Source organism: Juglans microcarpa x Juglans regia, chromosome 3D (genome assembly GCF_004785595.1).
Source record: "Juglans microcarpa x Juglans regia isolate MS1-56 chromosome 3D, Jm3101_v1.0, whole genome shotgun sequence".
Classification (NCBI taxonomy): Eukaryota; Viridiplantae; Streptophyta; class Magnoliopsida; order Fagales; family Juglandaceae; genus Juglans; species Juglans microcarpa x Juglans regia.
In genome coordinates this window covers 38,734,947-38,752,695 of record NC_054598.1, presented here as the reverse complement: position 1 = coordinate 38,752,695, position 17,749 = coordinate 38,734,947, and the positions used below count along the sequence as shown (strand labels likewise).

The 17,749-nt window shown below is 35.7% G+C and overlaps 2 protein-coding genes across 2 annotated transcripts in view; both read left to right on the top strand.

Annotated features, from left to right (window-relative positions):
* The first annotated feature begins 40 nt into the window (after nt 1-40).
* Nucleotides 41-1,197, top strand: LOC121255314 (cyclic nucleotide-gated ion channel 1-like). The gene is made up of 2 exons (XM_041155576.1): nt 41-241; nt 631-1,197. Exons 1-2 carry the CDS (start codon nt 41-43, stop codon nt 1,195-1,197), a joined length of 768 nt encoding a protein of 255 aa, XP_041011510.1.
* An 11,393-nt stretch (nt 1,198-12,590) lies between these two features.
* LOC121254176 (cyclic nucleotide-gated ion channel 1-like) overlaps nt 12,591-17,749 on the top strand; it is a 61,338-nt gene continuing 56,179 nt past the window's right edge. The window contains exons 1-4 of the mRNA XM_041154134.1: nt 12,591-12,755; nt 13,027-13,112; nt 13,309-13,726; nt 13,968-14,180. Coding sequence (XP_041010068.1) covers nt 12,660-12,755; nt 13,027-13,112; nt 13,309-13,726; nt 13,968-14,180 — 813 coding nt within the window. The 5' untranslated portion in view covers nt 12,591-12,659. The remainder of the gene's footprint in view (nt 12,756-13,026; nt 13,113-13,308; nt 13,727-13,967; nt 14,181-17,749) is intronic.

Below are 17,749 nucleotides of genomic sequence, written 5' to 3'. Positions count from 1 at the left end.
AGAGAAACATGCGTCGTGGCCGGCCTGGCGGCAAAAAGAGATGAAAGACAAAAAAGGGAAAATACTTGAGTGGATAGGCAGAAACCCACGGCTTAAAGAAATAGGAAAGCAGATCATATCCCAGGTAGACCGAATGTTTGCAGAAAATAAAGATATTGATGCAGAGAATCCGTTGCCTTGTCTTCCCATTTTCACTAGAAGAGAGATTCTGCGCCGTCTCTGCTTACCCCTACTACAGAAAGTGAGTCCTTTTTTTCCAACTTCCTTCATAAATAGAGCAGAAATAAATTCTTTTTTTTTTCCCGCAAAGGAGAGCAAGTCCGGCTGCCTTTTTGTCCTACTTCCTTTATGGATAGAACAAATAAGAAATAATTCATTTCTTCTTTCAAATGAGATGTTGAAAATAGTATTAGCAAGTATACAAATGTATAGGTAGGTAATTAACACGATCCGAGTTCTAAATTAATGGAATTAATATTAAGGTGCAATGGTTTGGTTATTTTAATCCTTGACTCTGAATATATGTTTCCATACATACTCATATAGTAATAATTTTTTTATATATTGGCATGGACTTCTCCTCATTAATCATCATTCTCGGTTATTTATTTGTTTATGATCAACACTTAGGTGCCACTTCTTCAAAATGAGAGTGAAGATGTGTTGGAATTGATTAGCAGAAACTTTCTCAAGCAAGTGTACTACAATGAGAACAGTTACATTGCTTGGGAGGGAGAACCACTTGATGCTTTGCTCTTCATCACGCAAGGCATCGTATGGACCTATACAACTAGCCCTGATAATCGTCAAACTGGGTTTATTACAACCAATGACTTCTATGGAGTTGAACTGCTAGAATGGATGTTCAACTCCCCCTCTTTGCGGGACCCATCCAACCATCCCTTCTCGACCAGGACTCTGAGATGCCATACAAAAGTCGAAGGTTTCGCTCTTACTGCCGGCAACATGCAGCATATGCTTTATAAATACTGGTGGAAGTTGAGCATGTTCAAAGAGAGCACCAACTCCAATTTGAAGAAGCTGCAAAGTACTCTCGCCGCTTCAAACGTTCAGGCAGCGTTTCGCCGCTGGCACTACGCTTGTCAAACGAAACTTGATGATCAGTCTGACCAGAAGAAGGCTAAGAAGGCCGTTGGTGCTTTAGTACGTACGGTGTTATGCATCGACACTACTTAATTAAGCATCGACATATATATTATACTTTCTACTCATGCCGTTTGGTGTTATGCTCGCTATTTAAAAAGTTCGGACTGCTTAAAATCCAGTTCTCTGTGGATGTCGAACGATGATGGGTTGTTTAACAGAGACGCCTTCGAATTAATTATGCTTTAGATTGAATTGAATAATACATATTCCACTGGGTTTTGGACGGATTTGAATTGCTAGTCGTTTTTAGTGAATGGTTAGATCAGTAGATAAAAAAAAATGCTTGTCAGGTAATAAAATTATAAAAGCTCTGATAATTCACCTCGGTTCGGGTAGCTAGCTGGGTTGTGCTGATTTAGCTTGTCTTGGCAAAAATAATGTCTTCCAATTGCTGCACATTTACGTGATCCCCTTTTTCTCTTACTGCCACATCGTAGAACACTCAGCATGTATGTCTCTGCTGCGGCAGGGGCTACCCATTATGGCTGCTTTTTGCTCTTCTATTTTCCTAAATTTGGAATTGGATTCCCTGAAAACTTTTGCTTAATGGTTGCGCCGTTCTTAGAAGGGTGTAGAGAGAACCATCTCTCATATTTAGCACATTTAATTACTCATCTTTGAAAACTAAAATAAAAAAAAACGAAAAGACAAAAAAAAACTATACACTAGTTAAATGGGGAGGTTTGGATACAAAAGATATTTTAACTCATATCATATCATATCATCTAATCATTATGTTGGTGAAAATATACAATAATAAAATACAAATTACAATGAAATTAAAATAAGACGAAACCAGTTTGGAGTACTGAGGCATGGAAATCTCGCTCTCTTTAAGGAGATTCAAGCCCTTTACGGTATATAAAGTTTTCAAATTAACCGGTGCAGTAGAATTGCTCTTAATTTGATTCCTCCAAGATACAATAGTCTAACTGATCGTCGTATAAGTAGAACCAACTCTATATAAGTGGTGATTCAAAAAAAAAAAAACTCTATATAAGTGGTTGAGTATAAAGCTCTACTGGTAAAAACACATCTCTTTTATCTGAAAAATTCTTAAAAAAATCTACACACTTTGCCTTTTTATTTTTTATTTTTTTTATTTTAAAAAAAATACACACTACTTTTGTATATAAAAGAAAAAGCGTCACTCTTGAATGAACTACTAACAGTAGTGCTACAGACAGGCACAAATTTGTGCCTGCCCGTGAACCCCACTGACGTGGCACGTGGCAACAATTATATTAAAAAAAAAAACAAAAAACAAAAATCGAAGAGAATGAAGAACCGAGCGAGAAGAGTGAAAACACAGCCTAGTTCATTCAAGCGGGAGGAGAAAACGGCAGCGCACCATTTCGTTCTCTTCCTCAGCATTAGTTCTCACCATTTTGTTGTCTTCCTCTGCTTCGGATCTCGTCCTTTCCCTTAGATCTCAGTTCTCGTCTCGTCTCATCTCCACAACATCACATTTAAGAGGTTGAAATTCATGAACTCTTCATCCATGCATGGAAGATGCGTTCCAGGATAAATGAGATTTTTTTTTTTTTGTTGAATGCATAAATTATGGATATTTTTTGTCCGCGCATAGACACTTAGCTCCCCCATCATTTGTCGGTCCACATTTCTGTTTATCTTTTCTATGACTTTGGGACTGTGGGATCTATGGATGTGCTCTCATGATGTTTGTGAAATTTCCTGCAAGGAAAAACAAAATTTGGTTCCACTTTTTCTACAGTTGGGTGGCATTTGTATGGTTATATATGTGTAATTTGTCCATTTTGGTGAAATGGGATGAGAATATAGCTTTTTCAAGTGTCTTGGTTGTAAATTTTGGCATAAAATCTTAAGATGAAAAATGGAAAATAAAGTTGAAATTTTTTTCTCCTAGTTTGTTTATTGGTTTGTTTCTGTAATTGGGGAAGCCCAAGTTATTGCACTTGTTTTATGTCAAAAAGAAATGAGGCCATGGTGGCTCTCTGTTCGTAACAAAAGAACAGAGTGATAAATTAACTAGCGAATTAAGAACTATTTATCAGAGCTATACAAACAAATTAGCTATTGTCAACTAAATAGTAATGCCGGCCAAGCATAATATTTATTTTTATATATGGTTTAGTCATGTATAGTTCGTATGGTAAGTTAATTATATATGTGTATTATATGTTTAGATCATATACTTTATTATATACGTGTGTGAGATGAAGGCCTGATGCAAGAGGTTCTCATGTGAACTATTATGGTGTGAACATTAGGCATTAATGGTGCAATATTGGAGAGTAGGAACCACATGGAATGGCATTAAAGCTGGCATTAATTATATATCATTGCCTAAAAAAGTTTCCTTAAAAAAGTTTTCTTTCGCTTCGCTAGGATTTTTTCCCCTGTTAGAGCCTACCCAACCTGCATGGCCGCCGAGGAGGCTTTGCCGCGTCCGGCAGGCAATCATAAAACTTTCGCCGATTTGGTTTCAACCGTCCCACAGCTGCTGCCAGAGATGGAGGTGGTTTTCCGCCCTCCAAAAATAGTAGATGGGGAGATAGTTTTTCACTTCTCGGCAAAGGAGATAGATCGCACTGCCATGCCATTCCGTTATTCAATGGTGATTAAGTTTCTCCACAAAAGGCCTTCCCTAGATGACATTCGAGGCTTCATATGATCAAGATGGGGGCTGTCTAGCATGCAGGTAGTTTCCTCCATGCAGCAGCAGCGTCATATCTTCATTCGGATGTCTAATGAGGTAGATTTCAACAAAGCACTTTCAAGGGATTCCTGTGATATAAACGGATGTCCATTTCGACCCTTTGCTTGGAAACCTGATTTTGATGAGCATTATGAGCCCTCATGTGTCCCGGTTTGGGTGTTTTTACCCGGACTTCCACCAAATTTTTTCCATGCTTCGATATTTAAGGTTTTGACAGCACTGATTGGAAGGTTTATTCGCCGTGATAACTCGACAAAATGTGCAACCCAAACGGATGGAGCAAGAGTGTGCCTAGAGGTGGATGCTTCGAAGGATCCCATTCATCATTTTTGGATAGGCAGTCCTGGGTTGCCTCGTAGTCGGAGGCAGGAGGTAGTGTATGAAACACTTATTGCGTTTTGCTCTTATTGTAGATGCCAAGGCCATAACGTTAAAACATTTAGAAGTGGAAAAGAACAAAACAAGAAAGGGTCTGGGTAAAGAAAGGAGTCAAAATTAGCTTGGTTGAGGAAGGCAGTCCGGTTAATGACAGTAATCCAGCGCAAAATGAAATAGGTGGGAAGGATTCTAATGCTCATGAAAAGAAAACCGAGAATGAAGTAGGAGGGTCGTCGGCAAAGGAGTGCATATCTGATAAGGAACAAGCAGGGGGTCTACCGGCTACCCAGCTTCCTAAAAATGAACATGAAGACATGCAAGAAGAAGACGAAGTGCATGAAGAAAATGAGGCTTGTAGAGAAATTAATGGGCCGAGTGGTGTCGGTGGCCAACAACATGTAGGCCTGCATACCATGGGCCAGTTTAGTTCACGAGATTGCGTGGAAAACCATGGGCCTGCACTAGCACCCAGTGCAAATCCTTTGTTCATGGTTCAGGAAAAGGGTGCTTCCATTGGGTCATGTCCGGATGATCAAGGGGAAAAGCTTATGGTTGTAGATGAAGAAGGAAGAACATATGTGATTTATGTTTCCCAATCTGATCAAGAAAGTGAGAGAGATAAACTAAAGGATGATATGCACAAGGATTACTGTACAGATTCTGACAGGCCTAGTAATCTGGTGGAGAAAGTTCACAAAATTATAAGGAGCTCTACTAAGGTGGTAACTCGCCATTCCAAATTTAATTTATGATTAATCCTATTATTTTTTGGAATATTAGGGGAGTTGGCACTTCTTATATGAGGTTGAGGAAAATTATTAAACAGTTCAGACCTAATATTTTAACTTTGGTTGAGCCTTTTATGTTGGAGGATAGAATCCCATCCTTATTGGGTAAATTTAGTTGCAAATTTTTTTGTTACTAATGAGGTGCATGGTGGTAAAATTTGGTTGTTGTGGAACTCAGCGGTTTCGGTTCAATGGGTGGCAAGTTCTAATCAGTTTATTACTGTGAAAGTTGAGGAGAATGGTCATGTTTTTCTTTTGTCCATTATTTATGCGAAGTGCAATCAAATTGATAGAAAATCTCTTTGGGGGGATTTGGAGGCTCTAGGTACTGCCAGTAGCCCAGTATTCCGTGGGTCATTTGTGGAGATTTCAATATTATAAAAGATGATTCAGAAAGAAAGGGTGGTTGTCCTCATCCTTTTACTGCCATGGAAGACTTCAACCAGTGTATTCAAAGTTTTGGACTGATTGATATGTTCTCCAAAGGCCCGAAAATGACTTGGTGTAATGGTCAAGGCGGATTAACTCGCAGTTGGGCCAGGTTAGATAGATGTTTTATTGATACTAATTTTCTTAATTCTTTTTCTAATGTTTTCTACCAGGTCTTGGTGCGTACTACTTCGGATCATTCTCCTTTGGTCATTCAGATGGGGGCTGACCTTTTCAGGTATGGTCCTAGTCCTTTTCGCTTTCAGTATATGTGGACTGATCATATTGATTTTTATAGGTTTGTGGAGGGGGTGTGGAAGCGTGAGGGCTTTGGTTATGGGTTAATTAATTTATCTTCTAAATTGAAAAGGGTTAAGGTGGCTTTAAAAGAATGGAATAAAAGTGTCTTTGGTACGGCGAACGTTATCATTAAAAACTTAGAGACTCGTATTGATAATTTGGAAAACCGCCTTCAAGTCTCTTTTAATGCTGAGGATGATAAGGATCTCTTAGCATCCAAGTTGGAACTTTTAACATGTGTGGGTAGAGAGAATATTCGGCTTGCTCATATGGCTAAGAAAAGTTAGTTGAAAGATGGAGAAACGTTAGTTGAAAGATGGAGATCAGAATTCTAAATTTTTTCATGCTAAGTATCATAAAAGAGTGCAGGATATGTGTTTATCTGATGGTACTGTCCTAAAGACCCATTTTGATATTCATAAATCCGATGTTGATTATTTTCAAAAGTTTTTGGGTCATAGTACCTCTCGTGTTCTGCCGAATTTAAGTGATCTAGTTTCTCCTATCATTACTACCGAGGAGAACTTGGCTATTGGTAGAGCTTCTTCCATAGAGGAAATAAAGGATACTCTTTTTACTATTCCCATTGATAGTAGTCCTGGGCTAGATAGTTTTGGCTTTGGTTTTTTCAGAGCTAGTTGGGATTTTGTTAAAGATGATATTTGTGCTGCCATTGTTGAGTTTTTTCATAGCCACATGCTCCCTAAAAGTTACACTGCTTCTTCTATTGTCTTAATTACTAAGGTGGATAAGCCTTCTGGTTTTGATAAATTTCGGCCTATTAGCCTTTGTTCAGTGGTTGATAAGATTTGCTCTAAAATTATTGTGGCTCGTATGAATAGGTTACTCCCGAAAATGATTTCGCAAGAACAATGGGCCTTTATTCCAGGTCGCAATATCTTTGAAAATATTAGTCTTACTCAGAAAATGGTCCATTCTATTCACAGGAATTCTATTGGGGCAATGTTGTGGTTAAACTTGATATGTCTAAAGCTTATGATCGAGTGGATTGAAATTTTTTATTACATGTTCTGACTAATTTTGGGTTCTCTTCTCATGTATGTGATTTGATTAAGGTTTGTATATCTTCGCCGTGGTATTCAGTCATGATGAATGAGACTTCTATGGGTTTCTTTAAAGGGGAGCGGAGCCTTAGGCAAGGTGACCCTCTATCACCGTACTTATTCATTATTATGCAAGAGGTTCTCTCTCGTCTAATTAAGAAATCCTTTGAGGAAGGTAAAATTGGTCATTTTACTCAAGCTAAAGGGACCCCTGTTATTTTTCACCTTATGTATGCCGATAATATTGTTATTTTTGCTAATAGTGGGAAGAGATGCATAAAAGGTTTAATGGAGGTTTTGAATAAATATGAGGCTTGGACAGGTCAAGTCCTTAGTAAAGAGAAGAGTGCAATTTTTTTTCTAAGAAAATTCCTGTTTCCAGGAAAAATACTCTTCTTTGCCTCACTAGTTTTTCTGAGGGGTTGTTCCCTTTTAAGTACTTGGGGGTGCCTATAGTGGATGGTAGGTTGAAGGCTTGTGACTTTGGGGATCTGATGGGTAAAGTGAATAAGAAGATTGCGGGTTGGAAGATGAAAATACTCTCTGCTGGTGGGAGAACTATCCTTTTGCGTCATGTTTTATCTAGTATGGCCACCCATCTTCTTGCCGTTTTAGATGTCCTTAAAGTGGTTATACATAGATTGAATAAGCTTTTGAGCTCCTTTTTTTGGGGTGATTCTGATGGTAAAGGTCATAGGAAATGGATTTCTTGGAAGCACATTTGCACTCCCACTGATGAGGGTGATTTGGGTATTAGGGATTTTGGAGATGTTCAGAAAGCTTTACATATGAAACTTGCCTGAAGGCTTATCAAAGGCAACTCTCTTTGGGCGGATTTTTTCAGAGGCAAATATGTTAAGGGGACTCATTTATCTCTTATGGAGCCTACTAGAGGGACCTGGTTTTGGAAATCAATTGTTCGTAGTATTCCGGAGGTTTTAAATAGCTCCAAATGGGTTGTGAAAGAAGGCAATATCTCTTTTTGGTATGATAATTGGGCTGAGGGAGGCCCTCTTAATGGTCAATTTCCTGTGATTGATCAACCTTCGATTAAGATAAAAGATTGTCATATTGAGAATGGGTGGGATATTTCTCTTCTAAATAGCTTGGGGGCCATCAGAAAGCTACAGATTTGTATGACTTTCTTGCTCGCTGGAAGGGGGTCAAGATGTGCTTGTTTGGTTAAATGATAAGGAGGGCAAGTTTACTACCAAGAGTGCCTGAGACTGTATAAGGGTTCGTTCGCCTCCTTTACCTTGGGAACAATGGATCTGGCATACTAATCTCCCTAAGAAAGTTTTCATTATGATGTGGAAGGCTGTTAACAATTGCCTTAGTGTTGATGAGAAAATTAAATTGGTGGGTGTTCCGATGGCTTTTAAATGTAATTGTTGTCAAGTAGGTCATATTGAGAATTTGAATAATGTGCTCTGTACGTGGGATTTTGCTAGACAAATTTGGCGTTTTGCGGCTTGTCAATTAAGGGTTCATATGGCTCATTTCCACACTTGGAAGGAACAAACTAATTTTTGGTTTCGCCGTGCTGATAAGTCTTCCCAGGTGAGAATTGTTTTTGGTCTTCTTCCTTCTATTATATCCTGGAAACTATGGGAGAGGCGATGTAAAGGTAGGTATGAAGACAAAGTTTATATGGTAGAGTCGGTTTGGCATGCTATTAAATTATGGCTCCTTCGTACTATAGATCAGTTTATGAAAGTTTCTTCAGTGTCCACCCAGGATGTTGATATTTTGAATAGGTTAGATATCCCGGTTCTGGTTCCTAAGCCTAAGAGGGTTCGGTTGGTTAGATGGACGTGCCCTCAACAGGGTTGGGTTAAACTTAATACTGATAGTAGTAGTCTTGGGAATCCTGACCCTTCTGGTACGGGAGGAGTCATTCGGGATGAGACTGGCAGGTTACTTGGGGCCTAGTTTGTTTACCTGGGTCAAGGTACTAATAATTGTGTTGATATTAGAAGCTTACTGGAAGGTGTTCATAGGTGTTACACTCTTGGCTTTTCTTGGGTTCAAATAGAGGTGGATTCTCAATTGTTGGTTAATTGGTTGACTAAGGATGATTGCCATATCTGGTATTTAGAAGATTTCTGGGATGAATTACATGATTATTTAAATTGCCTGGATTATATTGTGAATCATATTTTTCGAGAAGGAAATGTTATGGCTGATTTTCTTGCTAAGTGTGCTGCTGAGGGCTTGAACTTTGACTGGTTTGAAGATCATATGCTGCCTAGTCAGTTAAGAGGTCTGCTTGGCATGGAAAAATTGGGTCTGCCTTATTCGAAGTCTCCTAAGGTCTGTGTTTGGTAAGTTTAATTTTGGTTTGATTAATCTCATCTTTCTTGTTTTGCTTTTCCTTTCAGGTTGCCATAGGTTACTTATTTTTAGGTTATTTGTCTTTTTTTCTTGGAAATGTATTTGGATGATTTGGTTATATAGGTTTTGATGCCTGGGTTTTGGTTTTAATTATATGTATCCCCTAGGAGTCGGATTGTAACTACGGTTTTCCTCCGCCACAAGTGAGGGCAATTAATAAAATTGGGGTACCGTCCTTTAAAAAAAAAATCTCTAGTAATATATACCAATACCCGAATTTCTTGTTTTTATTCTTGACAACCACCCACTTTATTTCATTGTTGAGGTAGATGGAGAAAGAGAAAGAAGTCGCATCCCGCATAACAACTCCTATCATCGATCCATCAACTCAGGTATTGTACAACTCTTTCAACAGTTAGCGTGTGTTTATTTTATGTGTAGTCATTGCCCACTTGGTTTGATTAACATTATGTTGCTATATGTTAGGACATATCAAAACCACTTTATCCAAACTTTTAAAGCTACATGCCAAGTTATTATGGTCCAGTGCCCCATGCGTGGTTACCACCTTTTGTGCCTCCTCCAAGTGTCAGCCCATATCCATGGAGCAACTAGGTGATCGTTGGATGGTAAAGTAGTTCATGTGCTTTATTTTATGAACTTGAATATTTGGTCTAATTATTTATTTTTAATTTTTTTTTTAAAAACTGCAGCAACACCCATGGAGCTCTACCTCTGCTGTCACGTCAAGTACTACTGCCCTGAGTAATTCCACTACCTTGTATAGTTCCATCATAACAATGATGTGACTTCCTCCAACTGCTTACCCATATCCATGGAGCAACTAGGTGATGATTTCTTGGAGTATTTATTGTAGTTAGTGTGCTTTAATTTTCAGAACTTGAATATTTGGGCTAATTAGTTATGTTTAAATTTTTAATGAAAAAATGCAACAACACCCATAAAACTCTACTTCCGCTGCCGCTTCAAGTATTGCTGCCTTGAGTAGTTCCGTTGCCTTGTATAGTTTCGTCATACCAATGATGAGACCTCCTCCAACTGCCTACCTATATCCATGGAGAAACCAAGTGATGATTTCTTGGAGTATTTATTGTAGTTATTGTTGAACTTGAATATTTGAGCTAATTATTTATATTTATATTGTTTTTGGAAAACTGCAGCAATACTCATGAAACTCTACTTTTGCTGCAATGGATACTTCCGTTGCCATGTCTACTTCCGCTCCCATGTCTAGTTCCGAATGTAGTGTCAACTCTAGTGTAGCTACCAGTTCTAGTGTACAAACCAGCGTTAGTGTCGCTGCTAGCTCTTATTCAGCTTTACCATCATTTGTTCCTCTGACTTCTGCCAACCCATATCCATGTGACAGTGAGGTGATGTGTTGTATTCTCCACATGCTGTGTCTTTTACATTGTCTATAACATATATGGATCATATAATACTTTTTTTCTCCTAATTTGCCAGAAAATAAAGTGCAGCAAAATAACTCTGTTGAAGAAATTAGTAAGGCCACATTAGACTATGTAGAAGTTGAAGCATAGTCTTAGTCTTCCGCCTCTTCGGGTAATGCGGTTGATACCAAAGAGGCTGGAAGTTCCGAGTCACTTCATATAGAGCCTACTGATGGGGGTGATATCACTAAGGAGCCAAAGGCATGGATGTGCATTGAGTGAGAGAATAAGTTGATGACTTATTATAAACATTACGGAAAATGATGTGATTTTTGGTAGTGACACAAATGAGTAAAAGGAAGAAAGATGGGAATGTGAAATATATCACTGTGAGATGTGCTCGTGGTGGCAAGGCATGAAATAGAACGTCAAATGTCTCCAAACCTCGGCCAACAAGCAAGACAGACTGCAAGATAAGGATGAATGTGATATTAAAGGATGAGAAGTTGTGTGTCACATCTGTATTTAACACACACAATCATGTACTCAGTCTGTCATTAATACTAACAGACTCATTGAAGTAAATATAATTAATTTAGTATTAATTCAGTCGAAGAATTCAGCTGTGTTAATACTAAATTAATTATATTTGCTTTAATTTGGGCCTCTGGCCGCTCATCTTAAAAGTCCTTGAAATGTGCGAATAATAACAACCTCTTGAGTGTTTTTTCTTTCTATAGAAATTAACGTGGAGATCGAAGAGGATCAAAAAAAGGGAAGGTCAAGGTTTCTGGAATCATGATCCCATGCAAAACTTCTCATATTTGTCTTTTATTGATATTAATTACGATATTGCCGGGAAAGGAAAAAGTCTAAAAGACGTAGCTAGCTAGTATGCTAAAACCTTGTGCTTCTTTATTCTCCAACAACGTCCCCCAAAACCAAAACGGTGTCATGCACTTAATTTTCTCTATCAGAAAAATGAAAATTAACCAGGCGCTGAAGCAAGCAGCGATCGAGCTGCAGTTCCTGGGTTTAATTCAAGTCTTTGTTACTCGCGGGCTGGTTGGAGCAGCACTTATTTGCATTGTTATGTATTTTTTTTTTTTTAATGAAACATGGTTGTCGTTATATAAATTAATTTAACTTGTAGTTTGAAACAAAATTTAAAAAAGAATCCATATTTTAAAGATCAATATTATATTCTACGTTATTATTTTTAGGTGATGATTATTATATTTAGACGTGAAAAATAGGGCCGCAAACAAAATAAAATGATAATAGGATAATGAGATTTAATTATATATATATATATAATCCCTTTAACTCGTTAGTTGTTCTCTAAAATGAAGAGAAATTGATACTTATCCCTAAAATAAGGAGAGGCCCCAATGGCACTGACTGTCCTTATAATCTTTATTTGTATGGATGCGTATTTTGTTTTCTTTACCTTTATTTTCTTGAGCTCCCACGCGGTCTTCGAGGATATTCTACGCGGGTTTCGCTGTCAATTAGCAAATTTTTCTTTTTCTTTAGTCGAACGTACAATTTGTTTGATTTGTTCAATGTGCATATCATTATCTTCTTCTTCTGTAAGAGAATAGTGCTACTCTAATTTTATTGATTACTTTTATTTATAACAAAAAAAAAAATCATAATTATAACAATACACTTGGAGATATAAATAAGCAACAAACCAAATCCAGGCATATATATGTACACCATACGAAAAGTTACATTTTCGTGTTAGTACAAAAGAAAATAAAGAAAATTTATAATCAAAAGAAATGCTTTGTTTAAAAAAATCTTGTAAAAAGAAATTTACAAAATAATATAATTTGTTTCGGTACACTGTACATCATAAAATCTATTTTACTAAAAAAAAAAACTAACATATCATATATATCCATGTTAAATTATGAACATTATCTTTTGTAATATTTATTAATTATATGTATAAGAGAATTAAAGACAAAAAGGGAAGCATTTTTTTTTTTTTTTTGGGGGGGGGGGGGGGTGGGGAGGGAGACTCGGTCAAAGAAGCTATTTTATGGACGACTCAATCAGTTCGACTCACTGGACACGGATGTACGTAGACTCTGCTCGCTTAAAATCCAGCTTTCTGCTGCTCTTTTCTCACTCCATATCCTGGTCTGCTCGAACACACAAGTCGATCTATCAGGTTCAATGAATTGTTATATGAATGAATTAATACATGTTCCTTTTCAATACCTTAGGGTATAAGACATTTAGAATAGTGCTCTGTTTTTGTTATGTACAGCAGTACCGGATACTCTACCGAGTTTGGGAAAAGACGATCTTTCCTAGTGATCATGTCTCTAAGCTGCAGTTTTTTACTTGAAAAAGCAATCTCATCACGTGGATGTTAATTGCAGTACTTAGAATAATAGATCGACCAAGAATCTTGCATGTTTCTCTAATCTGTTTTACAGTTTTTTCAGGTAGCGGAATTAATTCACCGTGTACGGGTACACTCAAGAATGAGATACCATAAGCATCGACCAGAGAAGGAGGTGGGGTAAATATCTTCTTCTTCTTCCTACCGGCGATTAATTAGTGAATTTATATGGCTGAAAGCTGCTGACATCATTAATGGGATCTTACAAGTATTTTGTCCCTTGTGGACCACTTGAATTTCCTACCAACCAACATTTATCATGATCAACTCTTTTTTTCTTTTTATCATGAATTTCCGTTTGCTCTATTTTGCCTAGGGATCCGGATATTGAGGGGCAAATTCACAGCGGAACAGTTCAAAAGTGGATTGTCAACATTCTTCACCCAGAGGGAGAATTCCTTCGAATCTGGAAATTGATTTTCTTAGTGTCGTGCGTGTTTTCGGTATCAGTCGACCCTTTGTTCTTTTACCTTCCGGTGATTAATGATGAAAAAAAGTGCGTTGCTCTTGATAGAAGATTACACGTCATAAGTATTTGTTTGCGAAGTGTCCTGGACTCGATTTCGCTAGGAAATATCATTTTGCAATGTTGTTGTCCATATATAGACGAGAACGCTCGTCCACATGAAGGACAGGATGGAGTACTAGTTACAGATGCTTGGCCAATAGCAAAGAGGTACTTGTGGTCACCCTCATTCGTGATTGATGTCCTGTCCATTCTTCCAATCCCACAGGTAATTACTTAGCTTATATGTATAAATATGCTAATTCTTAACTGTTTAAATATGCTAATTGTTTTGCTCGTGTGTACTTTTAATGCATGCAAGTTCTGTAATAATTTGCATGGTTGCTTCAGTACGTACGCATGCATGCCTTTAACTAACGTACGTACGTACGTAAATACAAAATTGTTAACAGATATATAAAATGATATTACAAATTAAGCATGTCTTAATTTGTTATTTATATATGCAGATGGTAGTTCCAATTATTTTTTCAGAAATGAGAGGTTCCAATGGTTTGAACACAAGAAAAGTGCTGAACGCCGTTGTCCTATCCCAATATGTGCCAAGAATAACTCGTATCTATCTGTCTTGGAGAAAATTCAGGAAGAATACCACCCTCCCTGTAATTACCATAGCGGTGAAAGCTGGATTCAATTTGTTTCTGTATATTGTTGCCAGTCATGTAAGTTCATTTCTTATTAATTATATATTATCATGATCAGTCTCATACTAATTATAAGTCTTATCATGTTAATTAACTTTCGGCGGATCATTTTCATCAAGGTACTGGGAGCTTTTTGGTACCTTTTCTCCATCCAACGAGAGACGGCTTGCTGGCACTTGGCGTGTGAAAAATTTATTGGATGTAATCGAAATTCTTTGAACTGTGATCACAGTTTTGGAAATTACACATTTTTAGATGATTATTGTCCCATAGAGAAAGAAAATACAACGAGGTTTGATTTTGGAATATTCCTTGAAGCACTTCAATCTGGAACTGTGGCATCCATGGATTTTCCGCGGAAGTTCTTCTACTGTTTTTGGTGGGGCCTGCGAAGTTTGAGGTTTGGACATATTTTTGTATTTTCACAACGAGCAGTTATTTTACCGTGTTTGTTTATAAGTCTTCTCATCAACCAAGGATGAATCTAGAAGGGGCCATGGCCCCCTCCCCGAACAATTGACATTTTTTTATTAATTTAATTTAAAATTATATAAAAATAAAAGATTATTAATTAAATGTAAGTTTTTTTAATCTCAAATATATTTTATTTTTCATAAATCATATATATGCCCATTAATTCATCATATAAATGTAAATTTCTTAATTTAATTTATTAAATTGTACGCATGTTTAAATTAGTTAATATTGAGTATCATAATATGACTTTTTATATGGATCATTTTCTTTACCTTTTGTTTTAAAAACTTAAGTTGAACAATATGAGTAAATCAAAAACTTTAAAGCATAAACATTGTAACTAAGTTTCGGAATAAAAATAAATTGAACAAACTTTTTCAACTTTTAATACTATTGAGATAAGGTTTCAAAACAAAATAAATGAAGTCTTTCTTATAAATTATTTGCTAATTTATATTGAGAAGGAATGCGATAATTAATGATCTTTATTTATTAAAAAAAAATATTCAGATCAACTGGCATGTTAAATGCTTTTAATTATTTGTTATTTTATATTTAAACATAAAACTTCTTATTGTATATTTATGCTCGCTTTTAAATAATTTTTTTAGTTTTTCTTATATACATATTTTTATATTTTCACATTGAGTTATTTTATAGCATATAATATTTATCAGTCAGCTTGTCATCACTGAACATATCGTGTGTAAACCATACGGAATTCATGCAATCTTCACTACCACACGTCTTGTACATTAATGTTTAGGGAAAAAATCTTTCTCAAGTTTTCACCCAATTCAAATAATTTGTGGTCCTGATCACGTTGGAAAGAAATAATCTGTGGTACTGCTACACCCTCGAGGGTGTAGCATGGGTCTCAATAAGGACAAATCCTCTCTCTTTTTTTTTTTTATAGATTTTTTTTATATCCTTATAAACATTTTTTTTTAAAAAAAGTTAACAACATCATTAAAAAACACATCGAAAAAAAAAAAAAAAAGTGTCGAGACCATTTTCTTTAACTAAGTCAAACAACATTTACTACTCATTTATTAACGTTAAGGTATATCATACATATGAACTTATATTCTTATTTTATAGAACACACAACAAAAGTTATAATTAATTTTGACAATTGCTAGCTGCTCAAATAAGAATTATATATGAAGAAATGCATCTTCGATTTTTTAGATTATGGTCTTTGTCTACTATCATGTTGTTTTAGGCATGTGATTATAAATATATAATATGTATATATATGCGCTCTCTGTTTCCGATCTTAAGCCTACGTACGCGTAAAGTAGGATCTATTCTTAACTTATATACTCTTAACATATAATGAACCATTCTTTGCTTTATATATATATATATATATATATATATATATATGTATGTGTGTGTATTACATTAATAATTTATGATGCTACCATCTCATACATTAGAATTGATCCAATTTTGGCAGTTCTCTTGGTCAAAACCTTCAAACAAGTCCCTATTTCTGGGAAAACTGCTTCACAGTTTTAATTTCGATCATTGGCTTGCTTCTGCTTTTGTACTTCATTGGAAATTTGCAGGTTAGTGTTATGTGGTCACTTTCTTCTTCATTTTTTTTTTTTTTTTTTTTAAGTTTCAACGCGCACCCTTATTTCTATAATTTTACGTGAGTGAGAGATGGTTTGTATAAACATTAATAGAACACAACATGCACTAGCTAGCAATTATAAATAGCGACAAAATTCATGATGATCTGAAAGGGAAGATTATGTGTTAAAATTATTAGTTTTTTTAAGCTGTATTCTGTGCAATTATGTGCTGGTCACATAATATTGCATCTACTGGATCGTTGATATCTTCTTCTTCTTTTTTTTTTTTTTTTCCCCTCTTTTTGTGTAAGAATAAGCTGCTAAAATCGCTGATATCTTTTAAGTGCCTTCTGTTTTAATCTCTGTACTATATATTAAATTTTATTTTTGTTCTTTAATTCTGTGAGAAATCTCGATCGTTCCCTTTCCTCATGATCTTGATATCGTTTTTCTTAAAATGATCAAACAGCCATATTAATATTTTGGATTAATTGCCAACATACTTTTAGCAAAATATTTATACATTTTGAAATCAATATATTGGAGTGATTTAGGTTGATCAGGAACAGAAAGTTAAAGTTGTGCAAGAGGCTATATATATGGACGAGGGACACACAAATTAAATCAATTCCTTTAAAATTACATTATGCATGTTATGATCAAGGATTAGGGTATGAACTAGCAAAACCAGTTCAATCTTCTCGATCTATATCTGCAAGAGAATATATCTGCAAGATAAAGGATTTATTCTTTATCCTTCTCCTCTGGTGTCGAAAATTATATATAGAGAGCTGGAAATTTACTACACATACTTAATTTTAAACTTAAAATTAAAGAGAGCTGTAGGTTTAGTATAATTCTTTATATATATATATATATATATATATATAAACTTAGTTATATTTTAATGGTTATAATTCTAATTTTTTTGTAGATTTTATTTCATGGGAGATGAAGTAGTAATTTATCACTAAGATTTGAAGTTAACTTGTTATATATGTAACAGATGTATATGCAGTGGGAGACACAGAAACAGTTGAAGACATATATGGATGAGAATGATATTGCAAAGATGAGAAGTAAAGAACAAAGTTTGCAGTTCTGGATAGAAAGAAACAAGCTACCTAGCCATATAAAATATCAGATCATGCACCACATAAAACCAAGACTACAGGAAAAAAAGAATGATATAGATGCGGAGAATCCATTCCCCCACCTTCCCATATTTCTTAGACAGGACATTAAGCATCATCTCTGCTTGCCCATACTAAAGAATGTGAGTGCTCCGGAACATGATGGATAGGCAATATGATTTTCAATATTATATATAATATTTAAAATGATATGTTTAGAGTAAGTACTACTATATCACCCATGACCATATATTAACTAATATATATATATATATATATATATATTGTTAAAGCATGGCGTCATTATACTCTTATGAAGCCATGCATATTATAAATTATATCATTATATTATCATTAGCTAGCTCATGAGCATTAGCCTTACAAATCTACGTCA

What these genes read in the sequence shown, in the direction of transcription:
- LOC121255314 (XM_041155576.1), top strand. Translation starts at nt 41, where the DNA reads ATGAAAGACAAAAAAGGGAAAATACTTGAGTGGATAGGCAGAAACCCA. An exon ending in GCTTACCCCTACTACAGAAA is followed by an intron (nt 242 to 630) that starts GTGAGTCCTTTT and finishes ATCAACACTTAG; the next exon opens with GTGCCACTTCTTCAAAATGA.